This window comes from Pelophylax lessonae (assembly GCF_965119305.1).
Source record: "Pelophylax lessonae genome assembly, chromosome: 9".
Classification (NCBI taxonomy): domain Eukaryota; kingdom Metazoa; phylum Chordata; class Amphibia; order Anura; family Ranidae; genus Pelophylax; species Pelophylax lessonae.
In genome coordinates, this window is record NC_138776.1 from 219,682,783 (window position 1) to 219,705,027 (window position 22,245).

Consider the following 22,245-nt stretch of genomic DNA (forward strand, 5'->3'; position numbering starts at 1 on the left):
TATTATAAAGATTTTGCTGATTTACTTTAACCTCTGTTGACTAAAGCTTTCAACTCTATCTGAAAAGGCCACTCTTTTCCCACGGCCATGGTCTCCATGCTTCCAAAACCTCAGTCAGATGACTGCTCTTGGGCCAATTATCGCCCCATTTCCCTACTAAACATAGATGTAAAACTCATTGAAAAAATGATCTCCTTCTGCTTGAATCTGATTATAGGGTCTCTCTTCCATAAAAACCAAGTTGGGTTCATCCCTCTGAGACAAGCTGGAGTTAATGTCTGCAGGGCATTCTTACTAACTCACGTGGCCCGCTCCCGCTGCATCCCTAAATGCTTTGTATCACTAGATACTAAGAAGGCTTTGGATTCCCTCGCCTGGCCTTATCTCCAATTCGTATTACAACACTGGGGCTTCGGACCACACTTTCTCCACTGAGTTTCCTCCTTGTATACCTCCCCCTCAGCATACCTTAAATATGCAGGCTACAAATCAGACCCCTTTCCAGTCTGCCTCCGAGTGAGACAGGGCTGCCCCCTGTCCTCACTCCTGTTTGCCCTTGCCATCGAACCCTTAGTCCATCTGATACGTTCCAATCCGGACATCAAGGGCCTTAAAATGGGTGGCCTCCATTATAACCTCTGTTTGCGGATAACATCCTCCTCTTCCTCTCCTCCCCGCTGACCTCCGCTCCCACCCTTCTTTCAACCTTGAACCAATTTACAGCAATTTCGGGACTAGTTGTGAACCCACAGAAATCTAGAGCCCTTAATGTCTCTTTACCCCAGTCAATTCTAGCGCAGCTTAAGCAGACTTTCCCTTTTTCCTGGACACCTCACTGTAAGTATTAAACTTACAGCCGATCCTGCTGCCCTGTATTCAGCCAACTACCCACCCATGTTGACCCATTTATCTAGCCTCATGTCCTCGTGGTCAGCCTTGCCCCTTGCATGGTTGGGACGTCTTAACGTAACTAAAATAGCAATCTAAAAATGTTGTACCTATTTAGGGTTTTACCGCTTCAAGTGCCCTCTCACTTCTTCCAAATAAAAAAAAAAATGTAGATTTCTTGCCTACGTCTGGGGCAAATCTAGATGTGGGGTGGCGAGATTGACTATGTACTTACCAAAATTTTAGGGTTGCCTTGGTCTCCCACACTTCACCAAATACTACAAGGCAGCCCAAATGGCCCAGTTACTAAAATATCACGCCTCCCACAAAACTCCTGTGGAATAACCTTAAAACGAAATTTAGATTCCAGTCTCCCTATAACCCTCTTCTATCCTTTCATCAAAATCCCGCTTTTTATCCAGCATGGTCCTCCCCCTCCTCCTTTAGCCAATGGTCAGCAGCCAACCTAATCCGAACTCAAAAATTCACAACCCCTGATACCTTTAAAACCTTTCCTGCTCTTTGAAACCCTCGACTCCCCCGAACTTTTCTGCTACCTCTAACTTAAATTTCTTCTCCTCTTGCTTGCGCACAGAATCCTCCTTACCCAACCTTGTGCGTATTTGCAAGAAAGATCCCCATGCACGGGGCTTAATCTCCTCTTTCTACTTACAACTGCTAGATCCACCACTTTACACATCCCTACACTACGTAAACAAGTAGGTATCAGATCTGGACCTCCATCCTAGTGCTATAGACTGGTCCAACATTTGGGCAGCCACAAAATGGGCCTCACAGAATGTTATAACTTCTGAAAGAAATTACAAAGTACTAATGCGCTGGTACCTGGTCCCTTCCCAGATTGCCAAATATCTCCTGCCCTACTTGCCTGCTTGTTTCGGGGGTTGTCCTGACAACTACACACACCTCCATATATGTTGGAGCTGCCACTATCCCAATCATTTTCCATATCCTTTCCACCCTTATTGGTAACACCTTAACCCCTGACCCAGCCATGGCTCTACTCAAAAAGAAACCTCCTAATAAAACACATTTCCAATTCAAGCTACTCCTGCAAGTTACAACTGCTGCAAAGCAAACCATTACGAAGGCCTGAACCCCCCCCCCCCCCACCTCATTGTCTTGGAAACAAAGAATAGAGTTACTAGAGTCATGATCTACGACAAAATAGAAGCAGTTCTAGATAGGGTCCAAAAGTTTGACCTCCTTTGGAAACCCTGGGTCGACCATTACCTTCCTTCTGACTTTGATAACTCTTTACTACCACCCTGAATAGCCTTATTTGTAACTTTGTTTACTCATAGAGACCAGACCTATACTCCCTCCCCCTTCCTCCCAGTCACCTATCTCCTTGCCCTTCACCCCTTTCTCCTGAACATCCTTTCCCCTCTTTCTCAACTTCCCCCTTCTTTACATCCTTTCTCCTCTCTTTTTCCATCACCTTTTAGCTCTTTGCTATTGGATGTGAACTTCTCAACCTTAACCAATTTATCTGCTCATCATGCTGAGGCCGAACATCCCCCTATAACTGTATTCCTCTTAAGTTCAAGCCTACAAACAATTTCAAGGTTTATCCTACATTTTACATTTTACTTGCTTCGGGGACTCCTAGATACCTGTTTGTTAACCTTGGAGTAACTCCGACTGCAACCCCCAGTAACTAGCCTTGGTTATAGGAATCCCATTGGTTCCTGGATTCCACTTATCAATAAACTCTCAAGTGTCCCAAAACTAACCCATACCAAGAAACCTTACAATGTCTTTTTATGAATTGCTGTTTTTTTTTCTTCTTTAGGTTTCTTTTTCGTGTTTTGTTACAAAGGGCTGCGTCTCTACCTCTGCATTGAGTTGTTATACACTACTACTGTCTCCCCTAACCTGGGGAAAGTCTTCTCTCTAAAGCATCCTATTGTGATTTATTGTTCTTTCCTTCAATAAAAAATTAGAATGAGAGAGCAACAAGGATGTGGAATTCTCTTCCGCAAACAGTTGTATCAGCAGGGAGCATCGATAGTTTCAAAAAACTATTAGATGGGCACCTTAAAGACCACAACGTACAGGGGTATACAATGTACGGTTAACAGCAAACACACACATCATAGATTAAACTGGATGGACGGATGTCTTTTTTCAACCTCACTAACTATGTAACTAAGATCTTGGGGTATAAGACTTTTGAATTTTAAGCAGACCCAGACTAACAACATTTTTTTTTTTCTTTACAGTTCCTGTGTCACCTCCTTGCGCCAAATCAACAAGATCATTGAACAGCTTGGTCCACAAGCTGCAGTCTCCAAAGAGATTGCTCGGAAATTGGAATCTGTAAAACGGCAAAAACATAATAAAGTTTGTATTGGTTCTTTGGTCTTTTGGACAGTTTGTTTTTGATGTAGTATATTGGAGATGCACCTATGATTTGTTCATCTGTATAGAGTAGAAAAGGAACCTTCTGAAGTCTTTTTGTTTTGCATTAACAAATTCACTATACTCAGGACCTAGCGAGTCCAGACTGAAAGATCAAAAGTGAACATTTCTTTGTGAAAATGTATTCTGCATAGATTGCTACAGAAGAATGATTTTTGTATAAAATACTATTACTCCTGAAATCTGAGAAGGTGTACCTTAGCATTTTTCTATCTGGATGGAGCCAGAGTTTTATTATTCTAGACGTTTAAAAACCGCATCTCTGTGTGCAGTATTTTAACTGCATTTGCACATTTATGCTGATCAACTTACTTCCTTTGCCTAGCATAAAGACTGCTCAAGTGTCCAATGATACTTTCCAAGCATATATCCTGCTAGATTTAAGGCTTCATTCACATGGCCATATAAAAGAAATGCATTTACAAGTGTTTTTCTTTACGCATCTTTACATAGCTGCTTTGTTTTCAATGGAGACATTCATACGCGCCTAAACAATGCAGATCCCTAGCACAAAATCCAAAAATCTGCATCTGAAGACATATGAATACAAGTAAACCAGATGCAGATATTTGGGGGAAAAAAAACCAAGAACATTTTACTAATTTTAGATCATTACGCAGCAACTTTTGTGCTAGAAAACAAAAATGCTTAAGATCAGTAAAATTTGTATGCCCATGTGAATGTGGCCTAAAACATAGGACTTATATAATCAGAAAATAAATGGACTAAAACTGGACTCCAGGCAAGTATAAAAGACACCAGTGAATGAAGCTCAGCATTCATTAATAAATAATTTATAAGAGCAGTATGGCCAAAATTTTTTTGGCCATATTTGCCTGTTAGAGGAGTAAATTTACTTTTGTCCTCCAGCTCATAGTAGGCTATTGCCTGCTATAAACCCATACCTCTTCATTTTATTTTTTAAAGCAACCTGAATTTGACTTTGTCAGCCTCTTGCAATTCCCTGTACAGTACTACTCAAGCTGGATGAAAGGGGGCAGTACTAGATGCTAATCAGGTTCTGCATGCAGATGTGCTTACAAGGTGACGTGAGGACAAAGCAAAGTAAGTAGAGAAATAATGGTAGCAGTCCACTGTTTAAAAGTACAATTAAAGTGACCCCAAACTCTTGTTTTTTTTTTTTTTTTTTTTTAAAAGTATCCTATCCTTAACTCAAAGTTACTTTTGATTATTTCCTAAAGCCTCTTCCAAATCTCCAAATTAATTTTTCCCCTAGTCATCTGTCTAAGACCACAAAGGAAAGAGCATGACTTTACCTTCAGAGGCAGGAAGCACAAAAGGAGTAACTTTAAAAGGGTGGTCCCAGGCCTAGTCCACCAATATTTGTGTTTCCTCCATGGGAGGGAAACGTCTTTAAAACTGTTTCTTGCAGTTTGACTAAATAGCATGTAGGAGGGAAGAGAGGTTGTTGTGGAAGGCCTTACTGCCTGTATTATTTGCAGTTTTTTGTTCTCTGAAGAACCCCAGTCTGGCTGTGTGTACAGATCCGGTGCCCCCTCCCCAGTTCCAAGGTCCATGGGGGGCTCGCCTGAGGTGTGTAAAATTTATGGCTTCTTCAGTGGGTTATGTTCCCTGTTACGTCCCTTTCAGTAGAGGTGGGGTCAGTAATTGGCACAGGACCATTACGTTCTGGTATGTAGAGCGCTTACGGTGGGCCACTTCCAGATCCCACATGATGTTGGAAACTGGTGGATCATTTGGAAGGGCATTCACTGTCACTCCAGGGCAGCTTAGGACAAAGTGATTTGGTCCATTTTAGATCCATGTACTTCTTTACAGGCATACAAAGAGTATAACCCCAAATTCTCTCTGAGAAATGATTGGGCACTTCTGCTAGATGCGCCCAATCAACAACTATAAGCAGCGGGGTCCAGTGTCACCAATGCCAGGCAACTCGCCAGACCCTGCCGTTTGTAGCTGTCAATCGGGTACATCTGGCCAATCATTGAATTTGGGGTTATACTGTCCTGGTGTGTTCCTTTTAGTAACCAAAAAATGGGGTGTTCCTTAAGTGGACCTATTTGCCAACCAGTCAAATGCCAGGGTTCCAGTTCTTTCTGTCGATCAAGATGGTCACAGACACTTTGGCTCACCCAGGGCTGTTTATCCATGTTTAGCATCCCTTCTATCAGACTTACTCCTTTGGTATTGAGAAAATTTGAACCAGTAGAAAGCTACACTTCTATTTTAGGGGCCAGTGTTCTTTCTACAGGTTCTAAGGACTGTCAGTAAGGTTAATCAGCACCTTCATTTTCAGTAGGATAAAAGTTACCCAGGCCATCTATAGGAAAATCTGCAAGGTTTTATTTTCTTGGTGTCAGGACAGAAAAGTTTTTTGCTTGGTATTTTCTCCTTCCTATATTTTTTTTACAAATTGGAACTATATAGCACTGCGTTGTGTTTTTTTTTTTTTTTTAAGGGGGGGGGACAGAGCCTGGTCGTAAATCCACTTATTGCCAGATTCTTTAACCGCTTCCATACAGAGCAGTTAGACCCCCTTCCTGCCCAGACCAATTTTCAGCTTTCAGCACTCTCACACTTTGAATGACAATTGCTCAGTCATGCTACATTGTAAGCAAACAAAATTTTTATAATTTTTTTCACACAAATAGAGCTTTCTTTTGGTGGTATTTGATCACAACTGGGGTTTTTTTTTTTTTTCGTGATATAAGCAAAAAAAAGAGCAAAAATTTTGCAAAGAAAACACTTTTTTTTAGTTTCTATTATAAAATTTTGCAAAAAATTAATTTTTCTTCATACATTTGGGCCAAAAGTTATACTGCTACATATCTCTGGTAAAATTAACCCAAATTCGTGTATATTATTTAGTCTGTGTGAAAGTTATTGAGTCTAGAAGCTATGGTACCAATTACTGAAAATTGATCACACCAGATGTACTGATGGCCTATCTCCTTTCTTGAGGCCCTGAAATGTCAAGACAGTACAAATACCCCCCAAATGACCCCTTTTTGTAAAGTAGACAGTCCAAGGTATTTAGTAAGAGGCATGGTGAGTTTTTTGAAGTTATAATTTTTTCCCACAATTCTTGGGAAAATGAAGAAAATTTTTTTTTTCTTTTTTTTCCCAAAACGTTGTCAATTTATAAGCTATTTCTAACACATAGCATGTACACAGCAAAAATGACACCCCAAAATTCATTCTGCTACTCCTTCTGAGTATGGTGATACCACATGTGTGAGACTTTTACGCAGCCTGGCCATAAAAAGAGACTCCACGTCCAAGTAGCACCATAAGGCATTTTAGGAGCATAAATACACATAAAACTTTCTTACTACCTATCACACTTTTCAAGGCCCTAGAGCACCAATACAATGGAAAAGTCCACAAAATGACCCCATTTTGGAAAGAAAACACTCCAACGTATATTCTATGAGGCATTATGGGTCCTTTGAACATGTCATTTTTTTCCACAAGTTTTTGGAAAATGTGGGAAAAAAATAAAAACTTTTTTTTTTTTACACAAAGTTGTCAATTTATAGGATATTCCTAACACATAGCATGTACATAGCAAAAATGACACCCCAAAATACATTCTGCCACTCCTCCTGAGTATGGCAATACCACATTTGTGAGACTTTTTCACTGCCTAGCCATATAGAGGGGCCCAACATCCAAGGAGCATCATCATGCATCCTAGCCACTTGCCTAGGCCTATTTTTGACATTTGGTGTTTACAAGCTAAAATCAGTTGTTTTTGCTAGAAAACTACTTAGAACCCCAAAACATTATATATTTTTTTTTAGCAGGGACCATAGAGAATAAAATGGAGATTATTGCAATATTTTTTATTACACCGTATTTGCGCATTTGCTAGAAAAGTACTTGGAACCCCCAAAGATTTTATATATTTTTTTAGCAGAGACCCTACAGAATAAAATGGCGATTGTTGTAATATTTTATGTCACACTGTATTTGCGCAGCAGTCTTTCAAACGCAATTAATGGACTTTAATGAATAAAAAAAAAAACGTAACAGTAAAGTTATCCCAATTTTTTTTTGTTACACAGAGAATCGTGAGAGAATCGTGATCTTTATTCCAAGCTAAAAAATCGTGATTCTCATTTTGGCCAGAATCGTGCAGCTCTACTTCCAAACGCAATTTTTTGGGAAAAAATTCACTTTTTTGAATTAAAAAATAAGAAACCAGTAAAGTTAGCCCAATTGTTTTCCATAATGTGAAAGATAATGTTACGCCGAGTAAATAGATACCCAACATGTCATGCTTCAAAATTGCACACGCTCACAGAATGGTGACAAACTTTGGTACTTAAAAATCCCCATAGGCGACATTTTAAAAATTTCTACAGGTTGCTATCTTAGAGTTACAGAGGAGATCTAGGGCTCAAATTATTGCTCTTGCTCTAACGATCGCGACAATACCTCACATGTGTAGTTTGAACATTGTTTACATATGTGGGAGGGGTTTCCGTATGCGTTCGCTTCTGTGCGCGAGCTCGCGGGGACAGGGCGCTTTAATTTTTTTTTTTTTTCACTATTTATTTTATTTATTATTTTTTATTTTTACACTGTTTTTTTTTAAAAAAAAAAATAATTCATCATTTTTATTTCTATTACAAGAAATGTAAACATTACTTGTAATAGAAAAAGGCACGACAGGACATCTTTTTTGTGAGATTTGGGGTCAAAAAGTCCTCAGATCTCACAAGTACACTAAAAGATAGAAAAAAAAAAAAAATTAAATAAAATGAAAAAAAAAAACAAGGGACCTTTAAACTGGTTGCTAGGCAACGACGTTTGCCGTATCTCCGGTCCTCCAAGACCATAGAGTCGAGTGAGGGCAGGCTTGCCCTCACTCGACATCCTGTCTGTGAGGATCTGGGACCAGATCGTTTTCCCCGCTGCCGGCGGGTCCGGTAAGCGGGGAAAAGGACCAGAATGCAGCGGGAGGGGGGGGCACCTCTTCCGCCACCCCGGAAGGTTGATCCCGCGGCGAATCCGCCGCTGGGACCACCCTTATCGGAAAGCCAACCGTCCACCGTTTAAAAAAAATAGCAGGGTTATGGCAGCTATCTGCTGCCATAACACCGGTATTTAGGTTTAAACGGAGGACGTATATAAACCTTTTTGGACATGGTGGCTGTATGAAGGGTGACAGGTACTCGGGTACTTTGCTGGGCAGGTGACAGGTACTCTGGTACTGATAAGCAAGTGGCAGGTACTCGAGTACTCTTTTTGGCAGGTGACAGGCAGGTGATAGGTACTGATGAGTAGTACTGATACTGATAGGTGATACTGTACTGATGGGTACGGATGATCAGTACTGATACTGATAGGTGATAGGTACTGATGAGTAGTGATGGGTACTGATGAGCAGGTGGCAAGTACTCGGGTACTTCAGGTGTCAGGTACTCTGATGAGCAGGTGGAAGGTTATCGGGTACTCTGATGGGTAGGTGACAGGTACTCGGGTACTCTGATGGGTAGGTGACAGGTACTCGGGTACTCCGGTGACGGGTACTCAAAGTACCAGAGTACCTGTCATCAGAGTACCCGAGTACCTGTCAGAGTACCCGAGTACCTGTCATCAGAGTACCCGAGTACCCGTCATCAGAGTACCCGAGTACCCGTCATCAGAGTACCCGAGTACCCGTCATCAGAGTACCCGTCATCAGAGTACCCGAGTACCTGTCATCAGAGTACCCGAGTACCTGTCACCAGCCCATCAGAGTACCTGAGTACCTGTCATCAGAGTACCTGATGGGCTGGTGACAGGTACTCGGGTACTTTGATGGGCTAGTGACAGGTGCCTTTTTTTGGGGGGGGGGACAATCAGTGTGGTTGGGGTGCACTGTACTTGGTAACTAGCTGTTACCACACTCTCTTCCTCACACAGGATCGGTGTGTGAGGAGGAGAACACGGTGACAGCTAGTTACCGTGTTCTCTGATGACATTTGTGACCGGCTGTGATTGGACACAGCCGGTCACGTGGTAAAGAGCCAATTTCATTGGCTCTTTACCTAGATCAGGGATGGGCTCTGTCCGAGGGATGAGCCTCGTCCCCGATCGCCGCGCTGAGAAGGAACGAGCGGCTCGCGCTGGAGCCGCTCATGTGATCGGACACAGCCGATCACGTGGTAAACAGCCAATTTCATTGGCTGTTTACCTTGATCGGGGTTGGGCTCAGTCCGAGGGACGAGCCTCACCCCCGATCGCCGCGCTGCGCTGGAGCCGCTCATGTGATCGGACACAGCCGATCACGTGGTAAACAGCCAATTTCATTGGCTGTTTACCTTGATCGGGGTTGGGCTCAGTCCGAGGGACGAGCCTCACCCCCGATCGCCGCGCTGCGCGCCCCCGGGGGCGCGCAGTAGTGGGGAGATCCGGGCGCCGTCATATGACGTCCGCCCGGATCGCTAAAGCCATGTTGCCGATGTCATTTTATAATGACTCGGTATTGAAGTGGTTAAAGCCTTTTCTATATTGAGACCTGTTCCATTTAGGTGTTTTCCTGGGATCTTTTAGTTGCTCTACAAAGTTTAATCAAGATTTCCCTGGTTCTAGATATTTTCCTTAGGATGCTTACCTTCAAGATAGACCTTTTGGTAACTAATACTTAGGCCAGGCGAATCAGTGAGTTATAAACAAGCCGTTTTCCATATTTCCAGCTGCTTTGGAAATTTGCAATGAAATCTGAGGGGAAATTCGCACTGGACATGTGTGAACCGAGCCTAATGTGAAAAATCTTAAGGCTTTAAAATTAAGGCTTAGCTAGGTGCATTTAAAAAAAAAAAAAACATTCTTCTGTAATTTTTAGCTCTATTTCCAGATCACTCAGATCTTAATAGGGCCTAACAGTGGCCAAAAAAAAAAGAAAATTGACAATTTGACAAAATTTGAATATCATCAAAAAGTTATTTTATTTCAGTAATTCCATTCAAAAAGTGAAACTCATATTATATAAATTCATTACACACAGAGTGATATATTTAAGCATTTCTTTCTTTTAATTTTGATGATTATGGCTTACAGCTATTGAAAACCCAAAATTCAGCATTACATAAGACCAATAAAAAAGGATTTTTAATACAGAAATGTTGGCTTACTGAAAAGTATGTTTATGTACAGTATAGTATGCACTCAATACTTGGTCTGGGTTCCTTTTGCATGAATAAAGGCGCCTTGGCATGGAGGAGATCAGCCTGTGGCACTGCTGAAATGTTATGGAAGCCCAGATTGCTTTGATAGCGGCCTTCCGCTTGTCTGCATTGTTGGGTCTGGTGTCTCTCATGTTCCTCTTGACAATACCCCACAAATTCTCTATGGGGTTTAGGTCAGGCGAGTTTGCTGGCCAATCAAGCACAGTGATATCATGATCATTAAACCAGGTATTGGTACTTTTGGCAGTGTGGGCAGTGCCACGTCCTGCTGGAAAATGAAATCGGCATCTCCATAAAGCTGGTCAGCAGAGGGCAGTATGAAGTGCGCTATAATTTCCTGGTAGAGGGTTGCGCTGACTTTGGACTTGATAAAACACAATGGACCAGCACCAGCAGATGACATGGCTCCCCAAATCATCACTGACTGTGGAAACTTCACACTGGACCTCATGCAACATGGATTCTGTGCCTCTCCGCTATTCCTCCAGAGTCTGGAGCTTTGGTTTCCAAATGAAATTTAAAATTGACTTTCATCCGAAAATAGGACCTTGGACCACTAAGCAACAGTCCAGTCCTTTTCTCCTTAACCCAGGTAAGAAGATTCTGATGTTGTCTTTGGTTCAGAAGAGGCTTGACACAAGGAATGTGACAGTTGTAGCCCATGTCCTGGATACGTCTGTGTATGGTGGCTCTTGAAGCACTGACACCAGCCGTACTCCACTCCTGAATCTCCCCATAATTATTGAATGGCCTTTGCTTGACAATCCTGTTAAGGCTGCAGTTATCCCTGTTCTTGTGCACCTTTTTCTACCACACTTTTTCCTTCCACTCAACTTTTCATTAATATGCTTAGATACAGCACTCTGTGAACAGCCAGTTTCCTTTGCAAATACTTTTTGTGATACCCTCCTTGTGGAGGGTGTCAATGACTGACTTCTTGACAATTGAACCAGATTGAAAGACCATTTAAAGGCTCAGGAAACCTTTACATGTGTTTTTAAGTCAATTGGCTGATTAGAGTGTGACACCATGAGTCTAATATTTGAACTTTTTCACACTATTTTAATTTTCTGAGATACTGAATTTTGGGTTTTCACTAGCTGTAAGCTATATTCATCAAAATTAAAAGAAAGACATTTTTGAAATGTATCACTCTGTGTGTAATGAATCTATATAATATATATGAGTTTCACTTTTTGAATTGAATTACTAAAATTAATTTTGATGATATTCTAATTTTTTGAGATGCATCTGTATATGATGTAAAACAAAATGTTTTTTGTTTTACCCAGTCCCACTGTAGTTTTATTAGCTCAGGGAGCTGGAGAAAGTGCAGAGAAGGGCAATCAAACTGATAAGAGGCATGGAGGAGCACAGTTTTGAGAAAAGATTAGAGGTACTGAATTTATTCTCTCTTGGGAAGAGGAGATTAAGGGGGGATATGATCAACATGTATTGTGTTTGTGGGTTTTTTTTGTTTTTGTTTTTATGGGTTGAGCTAGAACTTGTGTCTTTTTTCAACCTGACTAACTATGTAGCTGTTAGTCCTGCTGGTAGATTGGCTATTTTTTCACTTCATGTAAGAGGCCAAGCAAGTTTCAGTTATGAGGGTTGGGAAAACCATTTGAAGTGGAACTAAAGTCTGCTACACTTACCTTTCCTCCACCTAATCGACATCTGCAGGCTACCTTGCTGCCACATCTTCTTTTAGCATCTATTTATATACATATTTTAACAAATAATTTTAAAGATGTATACATTTTATTGATCCAAAACCAGTATACTCTTTATTGGGCAGAAGTTATAGCTGTATTTATAATTATTATGAAGATATTCATACATCCGTACTTTGTGCGCTAATATGCAGATACTTCTTGAGGTTGATGTGCCCAAATCCCATGCTCCTACCTTGTAAGCCATACTATTGGCCAGTGAGGCTATGCATTACATTAATGGGCTCTATTAATGCTTAAGTGATATGGGGTGGTGCCAGGTTTGTTTTAATGCATAAAGCATATCTGTTTATCTGCAATGTAATGTGGCCTGAGCTTTGGTCTGCACTGCGTGTTGGTAAAAATAATAAGTGTCTGCTGGGGTTGCTGCTTTCACATCCAAGGCTGCAGCACCCAGCAACATTTAGGCCTTTTGGATGTCTACAGAAGGGAAACCTTTACAGGTTAAAACATGCCTAAAGGCCCGTACACACGGGTCGAATATCGGGCGGTATCAGCCATTCAATAGCCTAACCAAAAGAGGTCTGCTAATCGGCATCTGATCAGCATTCTCAGCCAATTGCTAAGAGCGCTGACCGGTGTGTTCTGGTGGGGAGGCCGCCCCCCTGTCAGAACACAATAGCTCAGCGAAGAGATCGCTGTACTAACATCGGATTGTTAGTATGGGATCTCCTCCCAAGCTCTTCAGTTTCTTTTCGAAGGTGCCTAGTTTCATTCACTGGTTTTAGGTGCGATTCAGGTGCGTATTTATGTATGACACTTTAAATCGCACCTGAACCTGACCTAAAATTGTACAGGACTATAAAAAAAACGCACTGTGGCTAGCCCGTGAATCAGCTCTATAAAAAGCCAGTTTGATTCACATCATGCGACTCAAATGCAGTTCAAAATGCATCCAGTTTGCATATATTGGCGCTTTTCCACTGCATGGAACCGAACTTTTCGGCTCGTTTTTGTGCTTTTCCACTGCTGGTACCGCATGGTATGGTGTAGGAACGGTTCGGTACGGTACGGCGTCACTTTTCCACTGCATGGAACCGAATGGTACGGCTCTCAAAAACAGTACCACCTGGATTGTGGTTCCAAGAGGTACCATACCCGGTACCATATCCCACAATCCTTTGCATGCAGTCACTACTAGCCACTGATTGGTCAGAGAATCCCACCCCCCCCCCCCCGTTGTTATCCCACCCACTTAACTTTAGTACTACTTTAGTGGAAAAGCAAACCGTACCGTACCGAACCATTCCAACACCGTACCATGCGGTACCAGCAGTGGAAAAGCAAACCGGGCCAACCAGGGCTGAGTAGAGCCAAGCCGGTACTTGCAGTGGAAAAGTGCCATATGTGAACTAAGCCTAACATCTTTGATTAAAATTTTTTTTTTTAAATTTGTCCACAAAAGTGGAAATACACTTTAAGTGCACAAAAAAATATTTTGGAACGATTGTTACAGAAATAAATGGTCTGGCTACAGGATCACACTGATAAAAGCAATTCACAACTCCCGAATAAAAAATATGTTTGTTTTTTTTTTTTTATGTCAGGATCAGCAACTGAAGAAGATCAAAGCTAAACAGAGACGCCTGGCTGTGGTGTTGGGAGAGGATCAAGAGGAGATGGAGCAAGATAATTTAGGCGATGTAGAAGGTGATTTTCTTATAGGCATCTCCATCTGTGACTAAACAGAACCATTTTATACTTTTACATCTACAGGGGCTTTGAAAAGACGTCTTGGCGTCCGCACAAAATGATGAAAGAAAAACTCAATATTTCTAATTGTCTTCGAGAGAGATTTTAGAATAAATTGTGGCGTTAAAAACTGATGGATATTAGAATGTACCGACAGAGTGTATTTTAGTGAATTTAACTGCTAATTCTGGTCATTTTCTTAGGCCACCAATTGGCGTTCTTGACCAGTTTCCCAGTCAGGGTTTAGTCTTGTCACATTGATGATTAGTTTAAATGATCAAACTTTTAGATATTTTGGGTTTTCTTGTGGTTGTGTTTTTTTTTTTTTCTTCTTTTTCTTCAATGATTATTCCTCTATATTTCAAACTCAAATATGTTCACCATTTATATTTACTTCCCAGATGTTTTAACCACCTCATTGGGTAGTATGTTGATGCCTTGCCAAGATAGTGAGTGGGAAGATCTTATCCGTACTGGACAGATGACCCCGTTTGGCACAAAAATTCTCCCAAAAGAAGATCACAAACCACGACGCCTGATGCTCAACGATGCCTCGGACTTTGAAAAGTACCTTGCTGATCAAGCAGAGATGGCAGCTCATAGAAAACGTAACGTAACTCCTAAAAAAGAGAAAAAGAAACCAGTAGTACAAGAAGATGCCACAAAAATAAACAAAGCAAATAAACATTTGAATATTCCAAATGCTGAGAAGAGATTGAAAAAGAAGTTAAGGAAATTACAGAAAAAAGCTTTTCAGACTCAGTTCAGGACAGGAATTCCACGTAAAAAAAGTTCTATCCCTGAAGGAGGTAGCCAAGGAGATGATAGTGAGGGATCTGTTTGCACATCTGAGACAAAAGAGGAGAGCATAGATGAGGATGATGATGAATGGGTGCAAGATAGCCCAGGCTCTGATTATGAGTTGAAACCTCTGCCTCGGAAAGCAACTAACAAAAGACCCCGACATCCAGTTTTAGATCCAGAGTTTCTTCCAAGTTCTGATGAAGAGGCAGAGTCGCCCAGCAAAGGAAAGGGTAGATGTAGAGATGATGGAAATTTCAAGTACTACAAGCATCGCCTTCGGTAAGTTTGCTTGTGGGGTTTATGCAGTGTATTATATTTTGAAGGGGTCCCTAATTCCTGCTTGTTTTGTTTACTTAATCTTTTCAGACAGTGGCAAAAGCAGCTATATAAAGAGACAGAGCAGCGTAGAGCAGCTGAGGAGTCAGAGGACAGTGATGTGGAGTTTGATGAGAGTTTTCGAATACCTGGAGATCTCTGGAAAAAGCTGTACAAGTACTGATCTCTCCTGTTTGGTTGTCTTAACATGTGCATGCATTTCTGTTCTAAAGAACAAAAGTACTAACATGTTTTTGTTTCTTAGTCACGATCATTAGATCTTTAATCTTTAACCCTGGTTTATGTTTATATGCAGCTATCTTCAAGTAATTGGACACTAACAAAAAATAAAGCTGCAAGGACAGCTCCTATACAATCCCTCCTACCCTCAGAAAGCCAAGCCTCTTTTTTGGTACAGGGTGCTATAGATAGTCAAGGGACATGGTCTGCCAGCAGCACTGTGCTTTTCATAAAGACCACTTTGGGGGTTAATGCCCATCAAAGAGTGTGAAGCCAGGATAAGGCTTGATCCTAAAATCTTGTTTCTGGAAGAATATGATCTGCTGTTGTACGTCCAGGCTACAGGCCTTTCCTTGGCCAAGTGCACTGTGTTCCATCTCCTGAGGTCTAATAAAGTGCTAGCTGAAGCAATTTAAATGTGTGTCACAGCCATAGGCAGCAATTTTTACTCACATCTACTTTTCTCCCAGGCTACCACTAAGGGTGCTGTATAGGTCTTTGTTTACTGCGAAGAGCACCAGCTCAGCATTTAGCTCCTGTCAGTATACAGCACAGTAATCCAAGGATGCTACCTGAGCTACAGCTACCAAGAGTGCCTGACACAGACATCATTAACCCTTCTCATTCTGCTAAGGCTATTGTGAGTACCCCTCTAAAAACACTGCACATAGGCAGATCGATAGGTGCAGGGTCAGAAGGACCTTGCTAGCTTCTAATCGGCTAACTGGAGGAGGTAGTCTCTTCCCAATTTTACCATGGGTTGGTAATGTCTCTCTATGTACTTGTGGTACAGTGGTCTGTTGTGACCTAGTCATGGACAGCCATTAACCCCTACTGCCCTGCAGTGATCTGTGAGTATTCTTGGTTGGTCATGTCTCACTTTGTACTGTTGTATGATGGCCTATGGTGACTTGTCACAAAGGGCCAATAACTATTTTTGCTCCACAATATTGTGAAGGTGCCCTTGTTGGTGATGTCTTACTGTATGTTGTTTGTATAGTGGTCTATAATGACCTAGTTGTGCATGCCCAATATCCCCTTCGGTTATGTAGTGGGCTGTGAGTAGATCATTTCTGAATGAGCTAGATGGACTTGTGTCTTTTTTCAACTTGACTAGCTATGTAACTATGAGTATCCTTGTAGGTAATGTCTTACTATAGACTGTGGCACAGAGGGATATGATGACCTAGTCAGGGCCAGTTTTTGACAACTCCTGCAGTGATCTATGAGTGACCATTTGTGGATAGTGTCTTACTGGATACTGTAGGTGTAAAGGCCTGTAGTGACTTTGTCATGAACAGCAATTAACCTTACTGTGCTACCGTTCATAAACAAAAGCAGCTTTCTTGTATTACTAGGCAGAGTTCACACTCCTTGCATTTTTTCAATGAATATCAGACATTCTCTGATATTAGACAAGGTCAATAAGAGGGCTGGTGAGATCATGCTTTTCAGTTTGTACGATCAGGGAATGCCTTGCACAGGACTACTACAGTGATTGTCAGCTTCCACAGCAGTCCCTCCTGTAAGCATGCTTACATGGAGCCAAACTGAACAATTGTACACTTATTTTTGTTGCTTTTAAAGCTAAACTCCAGGTATAATCTTAATTGCATACTTTCAATTGCTCAACTTGGACCCATGTAAGTATGTATACCCGAGGGACTGCTGTGGAGGCTGAAAAAAGCTGTAGTAGTCCTGTGCATGGCATTTTCTGATTGTTCAAACTGAAAAGCATGATGTCACCACCATTCCTCTGTCTAGTATTCATTGAAGAAATGATGTGACCTCCTGTGGTCCGTATGCAGTGGGCAGCTGCTCAGCACAGGTGGCAACGATAATTGTCTGCTTCCACAGCAGTCCTTCCTTCGGGTATGTGCCCAAATAATGAAAAAAAATAAAAAGTGGAATTACACTTTAAATGCTTTAATAATGGGTTCATGTTCATAAAACTGTTTATTCTTTACTTTAATACTTCTCTGTTCATGTGACCTTTGCATATCTGTTATAAATATTTTCCATTAATAAATCATGTTTAGGTTTTTTTTTTAATACGTTCTTTCCTTTCCTACAGGTACCAGCAGACAGGTGTTCGTTGGCTCTGGGAACTGCATTGCCAGCAGGCAGGAGGCATTCTGGGAGATGAGATGGGATTGGGTAAAACTATCCAGATAATTGCTTTTCTGGCAGGTCTAAGCTACAGCCGGATAAGGACGCGAGGCTCTGATTACAGGCAAGTGGCTGTCCTGTAGTCTGCCAGTCTGAGCCTGTCATGAATATTTCATCAGAATTATTACAGAGAGGGGGCGTACCTGCTGAATTATTCACTGCATTTCAATTAGATAGTTCCTTTAATTCGTTTAGTGAAGGTGGGGGGTGCTTTGGAGGCCGTTAACGACAAGGAGGGGAGTTGCAGGGCACAGGAAATTAAAGAGCTAACACTAGTAATGAATTCTTGGCTTGTGCATCTGTGTCTGAGAATTCAGTACATGTCATTCAGCTTGGCTGCTTCATACCCAGGATACCAAGTTTTTGGCCATAGAAATATGGTCATATACTGAAAGACACAGAGTGAATTAAACTCTTAGACAAGGAAAGCAATGATGAATACATACAGCAGTGTATGCTAGCAGGGATGTTTTACTCTCATCATTTTTCCTTGTAATTTTTTTTTTCTTAACCACTTCCAGCCCTTAGGCTGTATGTATACAGCCTTAAGTGGAAATGAGTATACCAAGTTCATGGCTGAATCTCGGTATCAACAACTTCAGCTGAGGACAGGCTTTCATGTAAAAGTGAACCAAGCATCTCTATAGCCAGCCATACACTTTTACAGGGCGTGTAAGGACCCCCCTCCTGCCCACTACGGTTCCCAGGCTTTTCCCATACTACCAGGAAGCTCAGGACCACTGGAGTCAGAGGACAGGGAGGAACATCATCCATTCCTCCCTCTATTCTGTCATGAATGAAGCTGAAAGGTAAATGTATTGCCTGTGCTTGCATTGCCTGGTTTTGGCCCGGCAAGCATCTGTTCAAACTGATCTCGGTTTGATCAGATGTTTTGAAGGGCACAAGAGGGATCAAGGGTCTCTCACTGATCTCTCACTAAAGAGTACCTATCACTGCTACAGCTATCACAAGGGATGATGTTCATCCCCAGTGATAGCAATAAAGTTAAATAAAACACAAATTTAAATAGAAAGTGTGAAAAAAATAAAAATGTAAAGCACCCCCATCCTCACATGTTTACATGCAAATCCAAATGTGCAGGTCGGTCTCGCACGCATATGTAAATGGTGATTTTACTACATGTGAGGTATCAATGCGAACATCAGAGTGGAATCAATAACTCTAGCACCAGAACTCCCATATAACTCTAATCTAATTTTAAATCTTGACATGTTTGGTATCTTTGTTTGGCGTAACCTCATATTTTATATTTTACCAAGCATTGAATATAATATTGTGTTGTATGTAATAAAGTGCATTTAAGTGTATTTTTTCCTGAAAACTTGCATTTGATAAACAACCATGTAAATATTTTGTGACATAAAAATTATTCTCCAGGGCCTTTGCTTTCAGAAAACATGTTTGGGGTTTCTAAGTAAGTGGTTAATAGCACATGAACCTAATTTTCTTTGTACACATGATATGTTAAGTATAATAGATAATGAACAACATATGTAGACATGACGACAAGTTGTTAAGTCAAATCTGAATTTTTTAATAATGCGCTACTTGGTTCATTAAAATGTTAAAAATGAACAAAATATAAAATATTTTTTTATCGGAAAAAGATACGTGCGCTGTAATATGCAACAGTAAATAGGCAAGTTTTATGCCAGCTTATCTGCATGGGTAGAGTGGGTATTGTATAGGTTTTTAAAAAGTCACACAAAATATAAAAAAAAGCTCAATAAATCAATAAACATAAATCCTGCTAGAAGTACACCATCTATTGAAAATGTCCTAAAAAAGTTATGTGCAGGAGGGTTCCACCGCCATTGCAAATCTTGCAGATTTCTTGTAATAATTATGTTGCATCTACTCCCATAAGTATAAGGATAAATCGCATGTAAACACAACCACCACAACGACTAGCTCTGGCAAGATCTGCCCTCAATGCATTTCAATCAATAGGCCATTCACAACCCTTTTAAGTTTGCGGGTTGCCCTATGGAATCTCTTATGGAATAATTCTACAGCTATGCAGAAAAGTAAAACCTTGGTTTGAGAGTAACTTGGTTTAAGAGCGCTTTGCAAGACAAGCAAAATTTTCAAATAAATTTTGACTTGATATACAAGCGATGTCTTGATATACAAGTAGCCTCAAGTCACAGTTGAGTATAAAAGAGAAGAGAGGCGCCTCTAAGTGTAGCAATATGGTTACATTTAATGAAGGTACAACATTTAGCAACTCACATGGTTGATGATTGGAACAGGCACATCTAAGGATGCAGGCATCCAGGCTAAAGCTGTCCACATAGACCATCCTCCGCACTGCCATCTACGTCATCCCTTCCATGCTGCCCCTCGCTTTCAGATCGCTTTACTGCAGGGTGGTCTTCCCGGTCAGGAATACAGACTGGCAGCCTGCGGTACAGAAGATAGTCTATGTGGACAGTTTTACCCCGGATGCCTGCATACTTAGATGTGCCTGTTTTATTCATCAACCATGTGAGTTGCTAAATGTTGAACCTTCATTAAATGGAACCATATTGCTACACTTAGAGGCACCTCTCTTCTCTTTGATACTCTGTAGCTCCTGCTGGATTTTGCTTCTAATACCCTTGTGGAAGCGGCTATTTGTGGATGGACATTTTATGGTTACATAACCAATCACATTGCTATAATCTTTTTATATGGACTATAAACTGAAGGACTTATGAATAAATGGTTGTGGAACGAATCATCTGAGTTTCCATTATTTCCTATGGGGAAATTCGCTTTGATATAAGAGTGCTTTGGATTACAAGCATGTTTCCGGAACGAATTCTGCTCGCAATCCAAGGTTTTACTGTATTTGACATTTTTTTTTTTTTTTTGCTAAATTTTTATTTCCCAAAGATACAGGCAAATAATATAAAACAAAAGAAAAAAAAAAGGAATTGAGATATTACCTCATTTCAATATCAGTAGAAATAACATGTAGCCATTGAAGATTAGTATTCAATATATATAATCATCCTATAACATAACGTTTAGTAATTAGGATTACAATAATGCTGACAAAGTGAAAACATATTAATTATAATCAATAGAGATTGTATTAGACATTTTAATGCAACAATTGTGGTGTAAAATACCAAACTGTTAAAATACACAGCTTAGTAAACTGGCCTGGATTTTTCCCTAATTAACAGATATGAAGGACTGGGTCCCAGTATTATTGTGTGTCCTGCCACTGTTATGCACCAGTGGGTCAAGGAATTCCATGCTTGGTGGCCTCAGTTTCGTGTAGCTGTACTTCATGAGACAGGAAGTTTTCCTGGAAAAAAGGTGAGAACAAATGACTTTATAGTTTATTCAGTTATCTTTTAAGATCTGCTAAATAATTAGATGACTGACTGCTGCTTTATGTAATGTATCATATGAAGGGCCCTAGTTTACAACATGAATTCGGGAGTAGATTGCTCTGGAATACTGGGTTTCTCCCATATTCCAGCAAATGCATGTACACTGCTCAAATTGTTTATGTATTTTTGAAAAATGCATGTTATTCCTTAGAAATCTCCTGGATTTTAACATGAGTAGTTCCCAAAATGTTATCTGACATTCAGTTCTTATCAATAGGCTAATTCAAAGCCTAACTTCTTGCATGCTGATACAACTTGCTCCTCATACCCTGCTCAGATAATATAGCTCCTGCTTTGTGTCTGGGCAATAGCCAATGTTGTTTCACCTGTTGTCTCTTCCTACTATTCCTGCTTTGCTATTTTCAAAGCATAGCCTTTTAAATCATTATTTTTAGAGAAAACGGTCAACTAAGGACTGAAACTGTAGAAAAGGCAACCTAGAGTTGGGCTATAACAGCCAACATTTTACTTGCCCGTATCTTAATTGAATTAATGATTTTAAAGATTAACTCCCAAGAATTCACCCAGGATGTAAATACGCTGGATTACTATGGATTGAGTCCAGCAAGAAACATCCTGCCTCGTGGACTTATATCTTTTTTTTACAGCTTACATTTTTAGCTGAGAGTGTTGGGATAGCTGTACTCCAGTGCTCACTAAAACTCAGTTGTAAACAAAACAGATAAGTCTACGAGGTAACATGCACCTTGTTGGACCTCACTCATAACTCTCAGATTTTACGAAGTGGCTGAATTCCTGGAGCGTAGCTTTAAAGTGATTGTAAAGTCTCTTTTTTTTTTTCTAATAAAATAACAAATATGTTACACTTTTTTTCCCTGTGCAGTGGTTTTGCACAGGGCAGCCCAGATCCTCCTCTTTTCGGGTCCCTGGCTGGAGCTCATGGCCCCTCCCTCCTGTTGAGTGCCCCCACAGTAAGTAGCTTGCTATGGGGGCACCTGCGACTTGACTTGGGTGCCCCCATAGCACCATGCCCCCTCCTCATTGGCTAACTGAATTTTGATTGACAGATCCAGTGGCGCCGCTGCTGTGTCTCAGCCATTCAGCAAGGAGAGTCGTGAATGGCCGAGGCATTAGTGGACATCGCTGGATTGAGAGGAGGCTCAGGTAAGTCAGGGGGGCTGCTGCAGTACACAGGTTTTTTTATCTTCATGCATATAATGCTTGAAGATAAACCTTCAGACTTTACAACCACTACAACAAACTTTTCATTAGAAAAAAAACGTGTAAACCAACATAAGAACACAATTGCTGACCAAATAAGGAGTTGGATAATATTTTTTTTTTTTTCCTGTAGTATGGGCCTCAGGAGTGTTCCAGAAACCTTCTGAAATAGTAGGGTTGATTTACTAAACAAGTTGAGGCTTTACACTT

General features: G+C 40.8%; 1 protein-coding gene across 1 annotated transcript in view; it reads left to right on the forward strand.

Annotated features, from left to right (window-relative positions):
- The window catches only part of ERCC6 (ERCC excision repair 6, chromatin remodeling factor), a gene marked incomplete at its 5' end in the record, with an annotated part of 174,855 nt that overhangs the window by 48,690 nt on the left and 103,920 nt on the right, over positions 1-22,245 (forward strand). The window contains 6 exons of the mRNA XM_082268943.1: positions 3,135-3,255; positions 13,774-13,876; positions 14,320-15,001; positions 15,089-15,214; positions 17,352-17,510; positions 20,641-20,776. Of these exons, the coding sequence (XP_082125069.1) occupies positions 3,135-3,255; positions 13,774-13,876; positions 14,320-15,001; positions 15,089-15,214; positions 17,352-17,510; positions 20,641-20,776 (1,327 nt within the window). The remainder of the gene's footprint in view (positions 1-3,134; positions 3,256-13,773; positions 13,877-14,319; positions 15,002-15,088; positions 15,215-17,351; positions 17,511-20,640; positions 20,777-22,245) is intronic.